Genomic DNA, 20,947 nt, shown 5'->3' with positions numbered 1-20,947 from the left:
TTCTATGGTGCCTTGGTCATCTACGACTGCGTATCCAGTACACAAGTCTCCCGAGTCTGACTGTCTATGACAACTACCGTCCGTGTAGAACGTAAGTTCTGCATCTTCCAGTGGGTTGTCACTGATGTCAGGCCTTGCGGTAAAATTTTGGGTCAAATATTCTATACAATCATGAGTGTCTTCCTTTGTATTAACTCCTCCTTCCCCAGTACTCTCATCCTCCACCCTTTGGGTCTGTCCAGACACACTTGGGAGATATGTTGCAGGATTTAATGCACTGCATCTCCTTATGGTGATGTTTACGGGGGCCATTAGTGCCAATTCCCATCTTGTAAACCGTGCTGATGAGACGTGCCTGGTTTGGGCAGAATTTAACAAGGCTGACACTGCATGCGGTGTATGAATTGTGAGGTTGTGACCTAGCACGACGTCTTCGCTTTTCGTTACTAGCAATGCTATCGCAGCAACGCTTCGCAAGCATGTGGGGAGGGATCGCGCTACCGTGTCTAGCTGAGCGCTGTAATATGCTACTGGCCTGCTGGCATCACCGTGCTTTTGGGTTAGTACGCCTGCCGCGCAACCAGCACTTTCTGTTCCGTATAGTTCAAAGGGTTTCCCATAGTCCGGCATACCTAATGCTGGTGCCTGCGTTAGGCACTGTTTAAGTCTCTCAAATGCTGCCTCAGACTCGTCTGTATGCGAAATCCGATCAGGTTTGTTTGAGGAGACCATTTCCTGCAAAGGTAACGCTAAAATGGAAAACCCTGGGATCCAATTACGGCAATACCCACACATTCCTAAAAATGTTCTGATTTGTTGCTGGGTTTGTGGCAGAGTCATGTCTCTAATTGCTTGAATTCTATCAGCGGTCAGGTGTCTCAGTCCTTGTGTTAAACAGTGTCCCAAATATTTTACCTTAGTTTGGCATAATTGCAACTTGTCTTTGGAAACCTTGTGTCCTGTGTCTGAAAGATGAAACAGGAGCTGTTTCGTATCCTTCAGGGATGCCTCCAATGAATCAGAACACAGTAGTAGATCATCCACGTACTGTATTAATACTGATCCACTCACTGGTTGGAAAGACTGTAAACAATCATGCAAAGCCTGAGAAAATATACTTGGGCTATCTATGAATCCTTGTGGTAATCGAGTCCATGTGTATTGGACTCTTCTGTATGTAAATGCGAACAAATATTGACTGTCAGGGTGCAGAGGTACCGAAAAGAAAGCGGAGCAGAGGTCAATAACAGTGAAAAATTTCGCAGTGGGAGGGATTTGCATTAGGATGACAGCTGGATTTGGCACTACGGGGAACTGACTCTCAACTATTTTGTTAATCCCCCTTAGATCCTGCACTAGCCGGTAACCCCTCCCCCCACTCTTTTTCACAGGGAAGATGGGACTATTAGCAGTGCTGGACGTTCTTACCAGAATGCCCTGTTGTAGCAAGCGCTCTATTACTGGGTAAACTCCTAACTCCACCTCTGGCTTCAGAGGGTACTGTGGGATTTTTGGAGCTATCCTACCATCTTTTACTTGTACAACTACCGGAGCTACGTTTGCCATTAATCCAGTGTCCTGTCCATCTTTAGTCCAAAGTGACTCTGGTATCTGAGATGTCATTTCTTCTACTTGGGAGGGAGTCCTATTTGTCATAGTGGTATGTGACATTAATTTTGACGGGGAGTCTAACATGTCTCATACTTCCTGAGCGTGATTCTCAGGTATGTCCAAGAATACACCTTCAGGAGTACAATAAATGACGCACCCCATTTTACACAGTAAGTCTCTTCCCAGGAGATTGGTCGGTGCCGATGCAGCCAGCAAAAAGGAATGCTTGGTATGTAAAGGCCCTATTGTAATCTCTGCTGGTTTGCTAACAGGGTAATGCTGGACTACTCCTGTTACTCCCACGGCTGGAATTGTCCTACCAGTGGTCCTCATGCCCACTGTCGAATTTATCACTGATTTGGCCGCCCCTGTGTCTACAAGAAAGTTTAATGATTTACCAGCTACATTGATTGCAATTTCTGGTTCACTTCCAAGACTTGCAATCAATTTTACTGGCTGCAGATTACAGGTATGGCCACACCCCTATTGGGTATGGTGACCTCCCTGAATCCCGCTGGCAGCAACTACTTGTGAGGGAGTTAGCTGGGAACTACCAGAGGTTTGCCAATCTCTGTTTGGGGGGTATCTTTTTGTTTCCCCTGCATGTGGCTCATAACTCCGTTTCTGCGGACCTTGCTCCCAATGTCGTGTGTCGTGTCGTTGTCTAGGGGGTTGGTATGAGTTTCGTACATTCTTTACTCTACAATCTCGTGCCATGTGTCCCTGTTTATGACAAGAATAACAAGTAACCACACTTGACTTACCCACAGGGTTTGGTGATACAAACAAAGGCTGCCTTGTGGTCAGGGCCTGTATACTTACGGCCATTAACTTATCACTTTGTTGTTCCCTGTGTCTGGTGATGTTCCTATCGTGATCAATAGCAGCCTCTCTCAAAGTAGCCACAGACAGACCTCGCCAACATGGTTGTGTGGTCTGTACCCTAGTCTTCAATGACTCTTTTAAACCATCCATCAGTACCGATACTGCTACTTCTCGATGGTTTATGTTTGTTTTAATGTCCTCTATGCCTGTGTATTTTGCCATTTCTGATAATGCTCTGTGAAAATACTCTGCAGCTGTCTCTGACTCCTTCTGTTTAATGGAGAATATCTTGTTCCATCTGACTACCGCTGGGAAATATTCTTTTAACTGTAAGTTTATTCTTTTTACATTGTCTTTGTTGTACACATCTGTAAGAGGTACATCCTGATCTAATCCGCAATCAGCTAAAAATTGAGTTGCATCAACATTGGAGGGTAAACATGCTCTCAGCAATATCTGCCAGTCTTTATTGTTGGGCTCTACAGTGTTACCTAAGTCTCTGATGTATTTTTGACTGGCAACTAAATCTTTTCTAGGGTCAGGGAATTCAGACACGATGGTCCTTAATTCCATTCTGGAAAATGGGCTATACATGGCAATGTTCCTCACAGGGGTGACCCCTGTTGTGTCAGTTTTCCCATTTGGAACAGCTATTACCCTAACAGGATTAACTCTAACAACATCACTCTGTGTGGGTTCTACAGCCTGTGGTGAAATGGCTTCAGCATAGTGTATGGTGCCGTACTTACCTGTAGACACGACCTCACCTATCCCTCCGCTAGGGGCCTTTGTTACTAATCTCGTGGGTGGAGCTGTGCCTACTGTGGTCTCTGCTATGGTGGCTGCTAGAGAGAGCGCTGAAATTGTTGCCGATTCGTCTTCTTGATCACACTCCTGAGGAAAGTTCAAAACAGGGTACAACTTGCACGGGTTAATACTTGCGTTGGTTAATTGGTTAACATTATCTTTAACATTTATACAGTTGCTAAGTGTTTGTGTGTTACACCTTAGTGCGTCATTCTCCGCAACCAATTTCTCTCCTGATATGTATGGTGGCGGTGGGGCCGTGGCTATCAGTTTTCTGATTGAGCCAGATCCCGCCGCCTGAGCCAATCCTCTCTGTATGTCACCTTCCTGCTGCCACAACTGCAAATAATCGTAATGTTTGATTCGTCTCTTTGTTGATTTAATGAGACATATCCTTCTCCTTAAATTCGTTAACACTTCTGTGCTGAAGCTACCTACTCTTGGGAATTTTTCCCCGTCATGTACTGTCATTCTCTCCCATTCATCACATAAAGCTTCTGTGTGACTTCCGTATTTCTCACACATTACATACCTTGCCGACCCAATTGGTCGGTTCACTGAATCAACCCGAACCGAGGTTGATCGCCCCCTACCTGAACAAGTGGCCCCCATAGTTCGAAGGTGTTGCTTTATTTAACCAACCCTTATGCAAACCAAATGTCCAAAATAGGCTGACGGTGGCGGTTTACCGAGTACCCCACTCACTCGCCCACGCCGACCAATACGACCTGATCACACCGATATGGTGCTGGCGTACTCGACCTAGGGCCCCTGCGACCTGAACCTCTATTTACTGGAACCTGTGAGGGTGCTCCGAAGAACACTTACTCTTTCCAGTAACTATTGGTTGCTGGATAGTTCCTGAGTGAGCAGCGAACTTCCCTTAAAATAAAAAAAGTTACACAAATCACGTTAGAATGTACAAATAGCGTTTATGACCTTCGTACACAAATAGTACCGGTCAGGTTTACTAATGCACACAATTACGTGCGGTACAATCGTTTAGTACACAAGCAACTAATCTTATGTACTGAGCGACCAGTGGAATCGAAAATTTCGGCTGCGAATTCCTTCAGCCAGAGCTTATATGGCCTATATGGGTGTTGCACCAACCCTTTCTTGGTGTTGTGCCTGTGGACTGTATAGCGGACTTCCTTGTCTGCTGTACCTGAACCTGCTGGTCTGCTATGACCTCCTGGTCTGTTACAGTATGACCTCCTGGTCTGCTACACTCTAATGCTCAAATTGTATATTTAACCAGGGATGCCTCCCTAGCCACCATGTACGTCACTTACACGCATGTACCTCACGAGTACTCGACTTTTCTTGTGGTTCAACCTTAAAAATTGTAAAAACAAACACTCACTCACCGCATATACACTTTTGTTTCTATTTCTGCGCAGAAATGTCTCTTTAGACCAGATGTGTTACAAATTAGGAGAAGGATCTATTAATTTAAATTTGGAATTAAAAAAAAAAATTTTGTGCGATTTATCGCCTGGCGTTATTTACCGCGTGGCGCTACTTATCGCGTTGAGAGGAGAGAAAAAAAACTTGTGATTTGAGTTACGTGGGCGTACCCGTACGCTCCGTTGCGTAATATACGCTGCGTGCGTCGGCCCTTGGATTGCGTACGCAAGTCTCAGTCTTTTGTTAGAGACACGTGTACGCAAAGCAAAGATCCACCGTAACACAATTTATACGTTTATCAACTATAGAACTGGCAAACAGGAGAGTGACATACGAAAATACACCAATGAAAAGGAAATGCAGATATATATGTGTGCGTGCGTGTGTACGCAAGACAGAAAAATAAACAGTTTTAAAAAGACACTATTGTTTTGTTCTTACCTCCGGTTCCCGGATTCCTTCAGCACCCTTTACTAAGAGAAGCAGACGCTTATCCAAACAGCACTACGAGGAATATGATCTCCCGCCCTTTGCTGCTGGATAATGTCTGCTGAAATTACCTAGTGCAGATATGTGAAGGACAGGGCGAGCCGCCAATTGATAAAGCTAAATATTTATCGTATATAATACCCTTTATGAGGTCTAAGAACACTGTACGCTATTTATGTATAAAGTACCGTAAGGGTACGCTAGTTGCGTAACAATCGCTTTGCCGTGATCGAGACGCTCAAGCGTCACGTTCACTCACGGCCAAGAGATCACAGGCAGGCACGTTATTGGCTGTTAACTAAAGTAATGATTCGCTATAGCGTAGCGAACGCTCGGGACCACGAGGAGATCACCAGCGGAGCTGACGCTCACTATTTTAAACCTTTGTATCTAAACCATAAACAGTGTATTGTGCAGTAAAACCTTAGTGTAATGTTAGAGAGTAAATGCAACACAGTATAACCTTATTACCTTAAAAGCTGTTTGAGCGTCACCTACGCTCTGAGAATACTTAATACTATAAGAAACACACAGATACCGTACTCAGGGTCCAACGCCTAAAATATATATTATGAATGCTATACTTGCAAAAGAGTTAAACACAATACAAGTCATACACTACAATATAACATAGACTACCTAACCAGATAACTACACAGGAAATACAATACAATTTAAAGGAAAATGAGAGAGAAAGAGAAGGAGAGAGAGAGAGAAAATGAGAGAGATTGGCCCACAATAACAAGAGAGAAACAGTATGATTACGGAGAAAAACTTACGCACAAGGGAAAACGATCGCATGCGCCTCGATATCCAGCTCCCGATTATCAGCAATGAGAACCGTTGAAGAGAGTGAACTGGATATGGTCGGCCTGCCTATTTATGCCCCACACACAATGCAATTCAATGGTCCCTACAATCTTATTGTTCATTGGACACAGGAATTCGGCTTCGCATTATAACAAAAGCACGGACCTGTGTGAGGTGCAAATATGGTAGTGTGCATAGAGATATTTTTCTGACTTTGACATCATCAAGCTGTATGGTTCAGCATAAAGACAGAGACTGACTCATCCCATACAAAAACCAAGGTGTTATATTTTAGGAAGGCCGATTTTGTAGGGATGGGAAAATGTGTAAGCGATTCTTTGGTAGAGTGGAGGAACTTGGAAGGAGTGAAGGAGAGGTGGGAAACATTAAAAAGTGCAATATTAAAGGCAACAGACCTTTGTATCAAAAGTGTTCGGAAAAACACAAGGAAAAGGAATCCAGTGGGGTTTGCGAAAGAAGTAGCAAATATTGCGAAAGCAAAAAAGATGGCTTCTGGGAAATACTGTATAAGCGTACACAAAATAATGAAGACAGAGAGATATGCCTTGTTAGACAGAAGGAGACTAAGAAGGTAATCAGATGTGCAAAGGCACAAGCTGAGGAGAAAATGGCCCAGTCAGTGGGTAAAGGAAGCAAAACTTATTTTTAGGTATATATAAGTGAAAGGAGAAAAACAAAAGACGGAATAATAAAACTAAAGACAGAGACTGGGAGTCTTGTTGAGGGAGACAATGTAATAGCAGATCATCTTTATAATAATTTTCTGCTCAGTATTCACTACTGAAAGAGAGGGGACGGGACCACAGTTAAGTTGCAGGGATATTCAGAAAAATGAAACAAATACATTTACAGAGGAGAAGGTCCTAAAAGAACTCTCAAAGCTGAAAGTGGACAAATCTATGGGGCCAGGTGGGATACATCCAAGGATACTAAAAGAACTTAAAGAGGTGCTGGTAGCACCATATTCAACCAGTCATTAGCTACAGGAGTAATTCCAGAGGACTGGAAAAGAGCGAACGTAGTCCCACTGCACAAAAGTGGAAGCAAGGAAGAGGCAATCAACTACAGACCAGTGAGTCTTACATCAGTAGTAGGGAAATTGATAGAAACACTCTTAAAAGAAAGAGTTGTAGATTATCTCAAATCCAGCAATTTACAGGATCCCAAACAGCATGGATTCACTGGGGGGGCGATCATGTCAAACAAATCTTATTGACTTTTTTGACTAAAGTGATGGATAAACGTGGAGCCGTGGATATATCTTATCTAGACTTTAGAAAGGCTTTTGACACTGTTCCACATCGCAGACTGCTAAATAAACTTGGAAGTTTGGGATTGGATACTAGGATTATTGAATGGATAAGATCTTGGTTACAGGATAGAAAACAGAGAGTTGTGGTAAATGGAGTGCATTCACAGGAGGGAAACGTTACCAGAGGAGTACTGCAGGGATCTGTACTTGGACCAGTGCTTTTTAATATCTTTATTGGTGACATTGCAAATGGCATTAAAGGGAAAGTATGCCTTTTTGCAGATGACACAAAGGTATGCAATTGGGTACACAAACCAGGTGGCATAAAACAAATGGTTGAGGATCTAGGTAGACTGGAGGAATGGTCAAGAGTGTGGCAATTACTGTTTAATGCCAAAAAATGCAAAATCATGCACTTGGGTCTCAAAAATCCAAAGGCTAAATATAGTATTAATGGCACTATACTGGAAACTACTGAGGAGGAAAGGGATCTAGGAGTCACTATTTCAGGTGACTTAAAGACAGGAAAGCAATTTAACAAAGCAATGAGGAAGGCTAGTCAGATGCTTGGCTGCATTGGGAGAGGAATCAGCAGCAGAAAGAAAAGAAGTAATAATGCCACTGTATAGGTCATTGGTACGGACTCATCTAGATTACTGTGTTCAATTCAGGAGGCCATATCTTCAAAAGGATATTAATACATTAGAGACTGTACAAAGAAGGGCAACTAAAATTATGCATGGCCTACATCACAAAACATACCCAGAAAGACTAAAAAAATCTCAATAAGTATAGTTTGAAGCAGAGAAGGGAAAGGGGGAACATCATAGAAACATTCAAATATATCAAGAGTTTTAACAAAGTCCAGGAGGGAAACATTCTCCAAATGAAGAGAAGTAATAGGACACGAGAACATGCACTGAGAATGGAGGGGGGGAGGTTCAGGGGTAATATGAGGAAAAATTACTTCACAGAAAGGGTAGTGGACAAGTGGCATAGCCTCCCATCAGTGGTGGTAGAGACTAAGACAGTATAGCAATTTAAACATGCATGGGATAGACATAAGGATAGCCTTACAAAGAAATAAGGATCAAATAAGGTTTAAGATAAAAATATAGGAAAAACGGGCAGACTAGATGGGCCAAGTGGTTCTTATCTGCTGTCAAATTCTATGCTGTTTAATGCGTCTGTTTAAGAGAAGATGGCAAATCACCAGCTTTAATTTGAGATTCATTTTATGGTAGTAGGGAAAGACCATAGTGCTTTTAAAGAAGAGTGCTCAGGTTGATGCTTCTCATTCAGAATATTGCAATATTGATTTAAGTCTGGCATTGCCTTTGAGGACAGTGATGAATAATCCCAGAGATCATATTTGTATGCCCTGTAAGGAGCATAGTCATCGTTTAACTGTTTTCTTAGGTGTTAGTGATTCCTGCTCTTGACCACTGCCTTCCATGTCCCTATACTGTAGAGATCTAGAGATATTTGTGTGCGAGCAGTTGGCTGTCGGCGCTCTAGTGTTTAGAAGGAACGTGCACCCCTGCGCCAGCCATCTGTGATATTATCCTGGCACATACTTAGATGCATTGCAGTAAATTAGATTTTTCACTGACAGTTTTCAGTGGGATAGAAAAAAATATTTTCACAAGATATTTTTTTTAATCAACTTGAAATAAAATGCATAATTTATATTAAGCAGACATTTGTGTAAGAAATGTTAGAGCTGGAACAAACTTGAAACACAAAATTACTCTTATGTGATATATTTGCAGCCTGGAGGTTTGAGGTAGGCTCCATATACTGTAATTATCAGTTCTTAAATGTAAATATCACTCATGGTGGCATTTATAAATTACTGTTTGGGCCACGTGATCTTGTAGCCAGTGGATGGTTTTGGTGTATTGTTAAAAAAGTATACAATTGAGATTACTTTTATTATTTTTATTAAATGCCGTTTTTAAAATACGTTTATTGTTTGGGTACAGGCACATCTTTTATTTTTGCACTATTTTGCTGTTCTTTTCCTTTTATTTGTACCTTTTGTTGCTTCTAATTAAATAAAGTACAGATGTGTCCTCATGTATCTAGCCTCAACACCCCTTGCAGCGTGAGATGCCTGCGCAAATGAGCCGACAGGTCCTGTGCAACTCTGCTAACATCAGGCATCTTTTTTTGCTGAAAATGCGTCTTAGTCGCAACGCAATAGGACGTGCGAGAAGACTCTGCAGATTCATTTGATATAGGACACTTTGTGTGTGCCTGAGTCTGTATACGGAGCAGAACAGATCTTATATTGGAAAAAGCTGCGGCTCCTACATTGTAGCACTTCGTATACAGATTCAGAGACTCTTGCACAGATATACAAGTGTCAAATATTAAAATAATCAGCACAGTCCTAGTTGCATTGCATTGCAACGAAGATGCATTTATGGCAAAAAAATGGCGCCCGTTGCTACAAGATTCTCTCGTGACCTGGCATGCCAAGAGGGGCTGTTTGGCACAACTGCAGCAAAGATGTATGAGGACACATTTGTGATTGTGTGGGGTGGGGTCAAACTTTTATAGTTTATTTGAGAAATCTTAGCGGCATTATTAATTGTGGAAATTGCTGATTTCAAAGTAACTTGGATCTTATCAATAATCAGTGTCTTTGCTTTTTTTGTTGCTTCTTCACCCAGGAAAACTCGTCAGCTTTTGGAGAAAGTGGTTTATCAGGGCACATGCAGTGAGACAGTAGCTTCTGTCGCTCGCTGGTATCTCCTAAGACATTTACATGCCAAAAATGATGATCAGTTAATTGAAGTAAGTCTCTGTTCTTGGCTTAGTGATTGATCCTTTCTTGTCACTAATGTAAAAACATTAATTACCAGTGTAACTCTAAGGCGTCAAAACTTCCATAGACAAGCGCATCCAGTAACCTGACAACTACTTATTGTATTTTGATGATGATTTAATCACAGTTAACTGATGTCAGTTTTAACCTCCCTTCCACTCTCTTAAAAATAAGAATAAAAGTGTGTTTGCGAGGGTAAGTAAAATATAATATATAGAGGAGGAACAAGGCACCCCGCAGCCACCCACACCTTTCCTACTGCTTTATCATCATTCTCTAAAGCATAGCTAGGCCACATGAATCTTATCTATGCATCCCAATTTCAGTAAAACAGCAAATTTGATGGGACGGTCTCACGAGTATAGCAGGTGCCGGTACCTTCTCAGATATTTCATTTAGTCCCATCATGTTCAGTATCCAGCTCTATCCTTTGGCCTGACCACAACAATAGGATATTCACAAAGGTCGTAGCAGTAATAGCTGATCTTCTCAGATCCAGTGGTGGTACTGTTATTCCAAACCTGGACAATCATTGTAGGCTCCCTGTCTTGCTGCAGGCTCATGTACCAGAGACAGTATCCACTTTTGTGAGAAATGCAGTTTGCACAGTTTCACTTGAGTGTGCCAGATCCAAACTAATTGCTAACAAGTCTCACTATCTTCTGGATCAGCCACATCATCAAACGGTCTCCAAATAAACATCAGTCACTTCTCTGATGTGCGACAACCACAAAACAGGGCTTGTTCCTTCACTATTTGGGATTGGACCTTTGTAACAACAGAAGACAATCTTCTAGGCAGCTTGCAGGGTCTTTAGGCTCCAGAAGAGTCAAAGCGTGTCATAATAAATGTGCTGGGACTCAGTCAGAGGACACAGATCTTACTAGGAAAGGCCAGCGAGATCCAGTCAGACAGTGCCAGTGGTGGCATGCCCCTGTCATCAGGAGGAGTGGACCACTCTAGACATCAGGGCAGTATTCATTCCTGGGATAGAAAACTGGGAAGCAGATATCCTCACAAGACTGGAATAATCCCGGTATCTGATCCCTTCACCCAGAAGTCTTCCAGCAAATTGTGGATAGGTTGTGTGTGTTCATATAAACCACAAAGAGGAGTGATTCTTCTCCGTGACAAGGGATACAAAAGCATTGTTAGTAGCAGAGCCTCCTCTGTCATACTCCCTGTCATGTATTCATACAAAGAAGATATTTATAACATAAACATCATCTTTGTTTATTGTAATCCTTTTTATAGCTAATACCAGCTTTGTGGAGATCCCTGGAGCTGCAGGAAGAGGAGAGATGAGGCAGCAAAAGCTCTGCCTCTGTTCTACAGTCAGACACTACTTTGCATAGATGGGGGCAGGGCCACACCATATGCAGTAACGTTGCGCAGGAAGGGAGCTAATAGAGGTATTAGCTCTCTAGGGAGTGTTCCTTGTGCACTGATGAACACTTGGATATGTCATGTGACCAGGAGGTGCACTGTAGTCAAAGCTCAGTCAGCAGCAGCAAGAGAAGTCACAGGGATACAGGTAGGAGACTCAATGGACAATGTAGCTTAGTATAGTGAGGGGAGAGTTACAGTGAGTAGGGGGTAAGACAGGCTCTCGGCATTCAGACCCATCCCCACGTGTGCCTCCCCTGCTGTTCACCTCAATGCACGTCACTGGTTAAGGACTGAGATGCACACTTTTAGCATCCGTGCACGTTGTAATACCGATTAGTACATCCTTATATGTTACCATCGGTTACACCATCGAATCGAGCAGCAGCCGTATAGCAGGAGCAGCTTCTCCATGTGACTGGCTTCCTACACTTACAGTTGTGCATACATTATATGTACGCGATACTCGCATAATTCGCCCACTGAATTAACCATTTTTGCATGCACTACTAGCCACCTCCCGGTTTCTGCCCAGGTACACCCATCTGTTTTCTGCCACGCTCCTGTTACCGTCCGTCTCATTCGTAACAACGCCCTACCAGTTTTTAGAAGGATTTTACACATGCACAATTACAAAATAAAATGCTCAACTGAGTGAACATAACCATAGCGTGCAAATCAGGCCCAGAATCTCTTGTATATGCCGCAACTATTGGAGTTCTTTCATCCAGTGCCCAACATCCTGTACATCTATCAGTACTGCTTAAAAAAAACAAGGGACATCAAAAATATATCTTTTGCTCTTTTAACATGTGTTCCCTTTCAGCACATAAATGAAATAATATATGTACAGTATGTCACTATGAGGCAGATCTATTAAGCCTGGAGAAGAGATTAAGGGGTATATTCAATTGAAGTCGAAAACTGCCGTCTGTTGAAATGACAGCAGTTTTCGACTTTTTTTGGTTGAATCCTGATTCAACATATTCAATATTTAGCAAAATTTTTCGACAAGTCGATAAATTCGACTTGTCGAAAAGCACGTGGATCGGCGGAATAGCTGCCGATCCACGTGTTGATGTCGAAAACGGGGCCAAATCCGACAGGTTTTGGCCCCCTTTTCGACCATCTCAAGCCGACATCAAAATGATGTCGGAATGAGATGGACCCAGAGGAGGCGAGGGGGAGCCGCAGGGAGACGGGGGGACAGCCGGCGGGCATACAGGGAGCGCGCTGCAGCAGGATGTCACTCACCCGCCCGACCTCACGGCAGCTTCCACCCGGCTCCAGCACGCTGCTGGAGCCGGGTGGAAGCTGCCGTGAGGTTGGGCGGGTGAGTGACATCCTACTGCGCGCTGATCTCTGGCTGCCGCCGGCTGTCCCCCCGCGGCAGCCAGGTGTGATTGAATAGGGGTTGTCGGATCCATTCCGACAAATACATGTCGGAATGGATCCGACTTTAATTGAATATACCCCTAAGAAGTTATACGTGCAAGGTGATAATGCACCAGCCAATCATTACGGATTTGAAAAATGAGAGTTAGGAGCTGACTGGCTGGTGCATTATCACCTTTACACTTATCACTGCTTTATCACTTCTCCAGGCTTAATACATCTGCCCGTTATCAAAAGTAAGCAATCATTTTTGGTTCCAGAAAACACAACAGATATAACATGTTCAGAGAGAGTTAGATTTGGGTGGGGTGTATTGAAACTGAAATCTAAATTGCAGTGTAAAAATAAAGCAGCCAGTATTTACCCTGCACAGAAACAAAATAACCCACCCAAATCTAACTCTCTCTGCAAATGTTATATCTGCCCCCCTGCAGTGCACATGGTTTTGCCCAACTGCTAACAAACTTGCTGCTGCGATCAACTCAGAATTACCCCCAGTGTCTCAATTATCAGAGGTTAACCTGTCACTTGAACTAAACATTGCCGAACCACTCAGAGAGCAATAGGAGGAAAGGAGAGAAAGATATTTTGCCTCTTAAATACATTAAAGGAAAGCTTGATAGTCAGCAACTGCTTATCTGCTGTGTAAAGGGTACAGACAACTCTCCCAGTGACCTTAAGTGTTGTGCGAAAATCTTTACCTTTTTACCTAAAAGGGGGAGCCCTAAGGAGAGCGAAAAGCTAAACAGAGACCTAGGGCCCTTTGTAATAGAGTCAGCCTATCCCTGCAAACCTTACATATTTAACATACAGCGGGCGCAGCAGAAGTGGGACAGGGCAGAGAAGGAGGCAGATTGTTCTCCTCAGCGCCAGCCTTTTGACAGCATCAATCCGGGGAAGGCCCGTCCGGAGGTGCAGCCGTACAAAGATTGGCATTATACTTGAAATTCCATAGCGTAGCACGGTATTCAGCTAGTATGTGTGTGTGTGTGTGTGTGTGTGTGTATATGTGTGTGTGTGTATGTATATATATATATATATATATATATATATGTCCCAGAGGATGCTGGGGATGCTTCAAGAACCATGGGGTATAGACGGGATCCGCAGGAGACATGGGCATACTATAAGACTTTGAATGGGTGGGAACTGGCTCCTCCCTCTATGCCCCTCCTCCAGACTCCAGTTAGATTCTGTGCCCAGTGAGACTGGATGCACACTGAGGAGCTCTCCAGAGTTTCTCCGAAAAAGACTTAATTAGGTTTGTTATTTTCAGGGAGACCTGCTGGCAACAGGCTCCCTGCATCGTGGGACTGAGGGGAGAGAAGCAGACCTGAGTTCAAGGGCTCTGCTTCTTAGGCTACTGGACACCATTAGCTCCAGAGGGTTCGATCACTTGGTGCGCCTAGCTGCTTGTTCCCGGAGCCACGCCGTCACCCCCCTCACAGAGCCAGAAGACAGAAGCCGGGTGAGTATAGGAAGATCAGAAGACTTCAGTGACGGCAAAAGACGGCATTTGAGGTACCGTGCAGCGGTCGCGCTGAGCGCCATGCTCCCACACATAACATGGCACTGCAGGGCGCAGGGGGGGCGCCCTGGGCAGCATTGGACCCTCAAATGGCACTGGCAAAAGTAAAAACAGTGCCTAGGCACTAGTTACGGGACCCCCGCCAGTATAAATATAAAATTTAAGCGGGACTGAAGCGCGCCATGTAGGGGGCGTGGCTTAGCCCTCACAGTTCTGACCAGCGCCATTTTCTCTTCACAGAAGCTGCAGAGAACGCTGAGCCTGGCTTCCCACACTGCTGTACAAGTAGCAGGGTGCAAAACGGTGGGGGACAAGTAATTTGGTACTAATTGTTTATATTTATATATAAAGCGCTAACAGGTCTTGGCAGTCTTTTTACTCGCTTCAGTACCGGGATAGGCGCTGGGTTGTGAGCTGGCAGAACTCCCTCTGTGTCTCTCTTACAGGCTTTATTGTGGGTCTGTCTCCTATAGCCCCAGTGTGATTGTGGGTGTCGGTACGTGTGTGTCGACATGTCTGAGGCTGAGTGCTCTTCCCAGGAGGAGGCTGGAGTGGGGACAGAAAATACTGTGAGAGTGACCGTGTCGGCACCGCCGACGGATGAGTGGGTAAATATGTTCAGTGTTTTAAATGCAAATGTGACTCGGTTGACTAAGAGATTTGATAGATCTGAGTCTAAGAACCAGACATGGAGGAAATCTATGGAGGATGCATTGTCACAAGCTCAGACCCCTTCAGGGTCACAGAAGCGTGCATTTACCCAGATAGCTGATACAGATACCGACACTGACTCTGATTCCAGAGTCGACTATAGTGATGCCAGAATAAATCCAAAACTGGCTAAGAGCATTCAGTACATGATTGTGGCAGTAAAAGAAGTGTTGCATATAACAGAGGACCCTGCTGTCCCTGATACAAGGGTCTGTATGTATAAAGGAAAGAAACCTGAGGTAACGTTTCCTCCCTCTCATGAACTGAATGCGCTTTTTGAAAAGGCTTGGGAAAATCCTGACAAGAAGATACAGGTTCCCAAAAGAATTCCAGTGGCATATCCGTTTCAATTTGGGGACAGGGAAAAGTGGGAGTCAACCTCCACGGTAGACAAAGCTTTGTCGCGTCTATCCAAAAAGGTGGCGCTTCAGTCTCCTGACACGGCAGCCCTAAAAGATCCTGCGGATCGTAAGCAGGAAAATACACTAAAATCCATTTATGTCACTACGGGGTCGCTACTCAGGCCTGCCGTTGCTTCGGCATGGGTGAGTAGCGCTATTGAAAAATGGGCAGATAACTTGTCATCTGAGATATGTACCCTAGACAGGGATAGCGTGCTTTTGTCTCTGGGTCATATCAGGGACGCTGCAGCATATTTAAAAGAAGCTGTAAGGGATATTAGCCTTTTGGGATCAAGGGCCAATGCCATGGCAGTCTCAGCAAGGAAAGCATTGTGGATTCATCAATGGAATGCTGACGCTGACTCTAAGAAGGCGATGGAGTCGTTACCGTTTAACGGTAGTGTCCTGTTTGGTGACGGCCTCACTGACCTGGTGTCTACGGCTACCACGAGTAAGTCGTCATTTTTACCTTATGTTCCTGCACAACAGAAGAAAACGCCTCACTATCAGATGCAGTCCTTTCGGCCCAATAAATTCAAAAAAGGACGAGGGTCCTCCTTCCTTGCTGCGAGAGGAAGAGGAAAAAGGTCACAGGCTGTGGCAAGTTCCCAAGGGCAGAAGTCCTCTCCGGCTTCTACCAAATCCACCGCATGACGCTGGGGCTCCGCTGCGGGAGTCCGCACCGGTGGGGGCACGTCTCAGACTTTTCAGTCAGGTCTGGGTGCACTCGGACCTGGATCCTTGGATAGTAGAAATAGTAACCCAAGGATACAGATTAGAGTTTCAAGACGTGTCCCCTCACCGATTTTTCAAATCGGCTTTGCTAGCTTCTCTTATAGAAAGGGAGGTAGTATACGCTGCGATACTAAAGTTGTGTCAAAATCAAGTAATTGTCACGGTACCCCCGTCACAACAGGGGGAAGGCTTTTATTCGAGCCTGTTCGTGGTCCCGAAGCCGGATGGCTCAGTCAGACCGATTCTGAACCTAAAATCACTCAATTTCTTTCTAAAAAATTCAAATTCAAGATGGAATCTCTCCAAGCAGTGATCTCCAGTCTGGAGGAGGGAGATTTTATGGGGTCGGTCAACATAAAGGATGCCTACTTGCATGTCCCCATATATCCTCCACATTCCTCCACATCAGGCTTACCTGAGGTTTGCTGTTCAGGATTGTCATTACCAATTTCAGACGTTACCGTTTGGTCTGTCCACGGCTCCGAGGATTTTCACCAAAGTAATGGCGGAAATGATGGTGCTCCTGCGCAAGCAGGGAATCACAATTATCCCATACTTGGACGATCTCCTCATAAAGGCGAGATCCAAGGAGCAATTGCTGAAAAATGTTGCCCTTTCACTGACGATTCTGCAACAACATGGTTGGCTCCTAAATTTGCCAAAATCACAGTTGAATCCGACGACACGACTGTCGTTACTGGGTATAATTCTGGATACAGAATTGCAGAGAGTTTTTCTACCAGTGGAGAAGGCTCTGGAAATACAGAACATGGTAAAACAGATTCTGAAACCAGCAAAGGTGTCAGTTCTTCAATGCACTCGATTGCTGGGGAAGATGGTGGCGGCCTACGAGGCCATTCCGTATGGCAGGTTCCATGCCAGGGTGTTTCAGTGGGACCTGTTGGACAAGTGGTCCGGGTCTCACCTGGACACGCACCGGAAAATAATTCTATCTCCCAGGACCAGAATCTCCCTTCTATGGTGGCTGCACAGTTCTCACCTTCTGGAGGGACACAGGTTCAGGATTCAGGATTGGATCCTGGTGACCACAGATGCAAGCCTCCGAGGCTGGGGAGCAGTCACACAGGGAAGAAATTTTCAGGGAAAGTGGTCAAGCCAGGAAGCTTGTCTACACAAACATTCTGGAATTAAGGGCCATTTACAACAGCATTCTGCAAGCAGAACATCTTCTTCGAGGTCTGCCTGTCTTGATTTAGTCAGACAACGTGACAGCAGTGGCGTACATAAACCTCCAGGGCGGAACAAGGAGCAGAGCGGCGATGGCCGAGGCCACGAAGATTCTTCGCTGGGCGGAAAGACATGCCAGCGCTCTGTCAGCAGTCTTCATTCCAGGAGTGGACAACTGGGAAGCAGACTTCCTCAGCAGACACGACCTCCATCCAGGAGAGTGGGGTCTTCATCGAGACAAGTCGTTGGGGAATTCCTCAAGTAAACATGATGGCGTCCCGCCTCAACAAGAAACTTCAGAGATATTGTTCCAGGTCAAGGGACCCTCAAGCGATAGCGGTGGACGCCCTAGTAACACCGTGGGTGTTTCCGTCGGTATATGTGTTCCCTCTACTTCCACTCATTCCAAAGGTGATAAAAAATGATAAGAAGAACAAGAGTTCAGGCGATACTCATTGTTCCGGATTGGCCGAGAAGGGCCTGGTATCCAGATCTTCAGGAGTTGCTCATCGAAGATACCTGGCCTCTTCCTCTTCGGGAGGACCTGTTACAACGGGGGCCGTGTTCGTATCAAGACTTACCACGGCTGCGTTTGACGGCGTGGCAGTTGAACGCCAAATCCTAGCCCGAAAGGGTATTCCCAGTGAAGTCATTCCCACACAGGCTAGAAAAGAAGTAACGGCAAAGCATTACCACCGTATTTGGAGAAAATGTGTCTTGGTGTGAATCCAAGAAGGCTCCTACGGAAGAATTTCACCTATGGCGTTTGCTCCATTTTTTGCAAGCAGGTGTGGATGCGGGCCTAAAGTTAGGCTCCATTAAAGTACAGATTTCGGTCTTGTCGATCTTTTTTCAGAAAGAATTGGCCTCTCTTCCAGAAGTTCAGACCTTCGTGAAAGGCGTGCTACACATCCAACCTCCATTTGTGCCTCCTGTGGCACCGTGGGATATTAATGTGGTGTTGCAGTTCCTGCAATCACATTGGTTTGAACCTTTGCGCAAGGTTGAGTTAAAATTCCTTACTTAGAAAGTAGTCATGTTGTTGGCCTTGGCGTCCGCAAGGCAGGTGTCTGAGTTGGCGGCTTTGTCTCACAAAAGCCCCTATTTAATCTTCCATGCTGATAGAGCGGAGTTGAGAACTCGTCAGCAATTTCTGCCAAAAGTGGTTTCATCATTTCACGTGAACCAGCCTATTGTGGTGCCAGTAGCTACTGACACCTTGGCGGAATCGAAGTCTCTCGATGTGGTCAGAGCTTTGAAGATCTATGTCGCCAGAACGGCTCAGATTAGGAAAACAGAGGCTCTGTTTGTCCTGTGGGCTCCCAACAAGATTGGGGCTCCTGCTTCTAAGCAGACTTTTGCGCGCTGGATTTGTAATATGATTCAGCAGGCTCATTCTACGGCAGGATTGTCGTTACCGAAATCGGTGAAAGCCCATTCTACCAGAAAGGTGGGCTCATCCTGGGCGGCTGCCCGAGGGATCTCGGCATTACAACTTTGCCGAGCTGCTACTTGGTCGGGATCAAACACCTTTGCAAAGTTTTACAAGTTTGATACCCTGGCTGAGGAGGACCTCTTGTTTGGTCAATCGGTGCTGCAGAGTCATCCGCACTCTCCCGCCCGTTCTAGAGCTTTGGCATAAACCCCATGGTTCTTGAAGCATCCCCAGCATCCTCTAGGACGTATGAGAAAATAGGATTTTAATACCTACCGGTAAATCCTTTTCTCTTAGTCCGTAGAGGATGCTGGGCGCCCGTCCCAGTGCGGGCTGTATCTGCAGTTTGGTTATGGTTACGCTCATGTTGCGTTGAGTTCAGTCAATCTGTGACTGTTGTTGGCCATGCCGTTGCATGCGTTGTTGTTGAATGCCATGTTGTACGGCGTGTTTGAGGTGTGAGCTGGTATGTATCTCACCTTAGTTTTAAAATAATTAAATAATTCCTTTTCCTCGAAATGTCCGTCTCCCTGTGCACAGTTCCTATAACTGGAGTCTGGAGGAGGGGCATAGAGGGAGGAGCCAGTTCACACCCATTCAAAGTCTTATAGTGTGCCCATGTCTCCTGCGGATCCCGTGGTTCTTGAAGCATCCCCAGCATCCTCTACGGACTAAGAGAAAAGGATTTACCGGTAGGTATTAAAATCCTATTGTATACATATATTACACAGGCTGTATCTTCATTCTTCTAGCCTGCTAGCATTGGTCATCTTTAAGTGCTGGAACTGTGTTTTTGATGTGGCCAGGACACACCAGGAGACTGTGCTGATTTATTTGCTATATGAACCTTGTATATTGTGTGCGACTGAGTCTGTATACAGAACAGAATGGAACTTGTATTGGAAAAAAGCTGATGCTGCTATATTGTAGCACTCTGTGTACAGATTCAGAGACTCAATTGCACACAGATATACTGTACAAGTATTGCATATCAAATTAATCAGCTTAAGGCTGACATACATCAGCAGTCGATTGGGGCATTATGCAAAAAATCTGCAAATTGTCTTTTTGTGATTGCTGATGTATGGGGGCCTTAAGTCTCACAATGGGTCCTAGTTGCATTTTGTTGTAAGGAAGACACATTTTTTGAGAAAAAAGACGCCCGAACCTGGAGCACAGAAAGGGATTGTATGAGGACACATCTGTGTCTATATCACATCTTATCTATTCATCTCTGTTTTTGTATTTTATTCAGGTGCTTTTACAAAATGCCAAAGCTAACGATGATGACAGAGTCCTGGAACTCCACAGTCAGCTGTCCAAAAGTTCATAGAGTCCAATTTTGTGGATCCCACCATCATTTAAAAGACATCATGCCATAATGTAATCTGTTACTTTGTGATAGATCAGTGCACTGCTTAATAAAATTTACTGCGTTGAACACATTTTTGCCAACCAAAGATGTTTACTTTGCATTTGCAACAATAAAAAAAAACTTATGTCACTATGTTGAAATGTAATGACAGTTGCGATGAACTATGACCTCTTACCTGTGTCAGTGGTGTTACTTCCGGAGGGTAACGTCATAATACCCATCAGTAGTCTCCAAATCCTTCTGTCATTTCCCAAACTCAACACATACTGTAACACCTCCTGATAAAAGACCCTCCTAAAAATCAGCCACGGGCATCAATAACTAATGTATAGAATAAGAGGAATGAACAGGCTACATACATAAAGAGAAATAAACACTCTGTGGAGAAGGAAAAGTGATAATCTACCAAAATGTACAATAATAAAAATGAAACAAAGATGGGGGCGTGGCCACGGCGGCAAGTGGGTAGTGTGAGCTCCCGGGTCCCACATCCTTTATACCCATCCTGAGCCCGGTTCCCGCTGCTATTGTCCCCACCTGTGCTCCCCAGATGCTGCTGCTGCCCGCCCGGACCACTGGTGCGCGTGCTCCGGCCGGCGTCCTGTGCGGCCCTGCAATACGCACGGAGCTTCGGTCCTCCCGCACTTTCGGTTTCTCCCCGGCTTCCGGTCGGCGCGCTGAGGCTCTCTGGCTCCACACTCACACAGGGGCTGCAGGGAGCATCTGACAGGCGCC

The 20,947-nt window shown here is 44.8% G+C and overlaps 1 protein-coding gene across 4 annotated transcripts in view; it reads left to right on the top strand.

The window, feature by feature from the left end:
- The window catches only part of SKIC3 (SKI3 subunit of superkiller complex), a 441,476-nt gene extending 421,194 nt beyond the window's left edge, over positions 1–20,282 (top strand). For all 4 annotated transcript variants that reach the window (XM_063964031.1, XM_063964029.1, XM_063964032.1 and 1 more), the window contains exons 40-41: positions 9,904–10,027; positions 20,093–20,282. In XM_063964031.1, the coding sequence (XP_063820101.1) occupies positions 9,904–10,027; positions 20,093–20,170 (202 nt within the window). In that variant the 3' untranslated portion in view covers positions 20,171–20,282. The remainder of the gene's footprint in view (positions 1–9,903; positions 10,028–20,092) is intronic.
- Positions 20,283–20,947: the final 665 nt, after the last annotated feature.

The sequence above is a fragment of the Pseudophryne corroboree genome, chromosome 1 (assembly GCF_028390025.1).
Source record: "Pseudophryne corroboree isolate aPseCor3 chromosome 1, aPseCor3.hap2, whole genome shotgun sequence".
Lineage (NCBI taxonomy): Eukaryota > Metazoa > Chordata > Amphibia > Anura > Myobatrachidae > Pseudophryne > Pseudophryne corroboree.
Note: the sequence above shows the minus strand (reverse complement) of the source record. Positions and strands in the feature narration are given on the sequence as shown.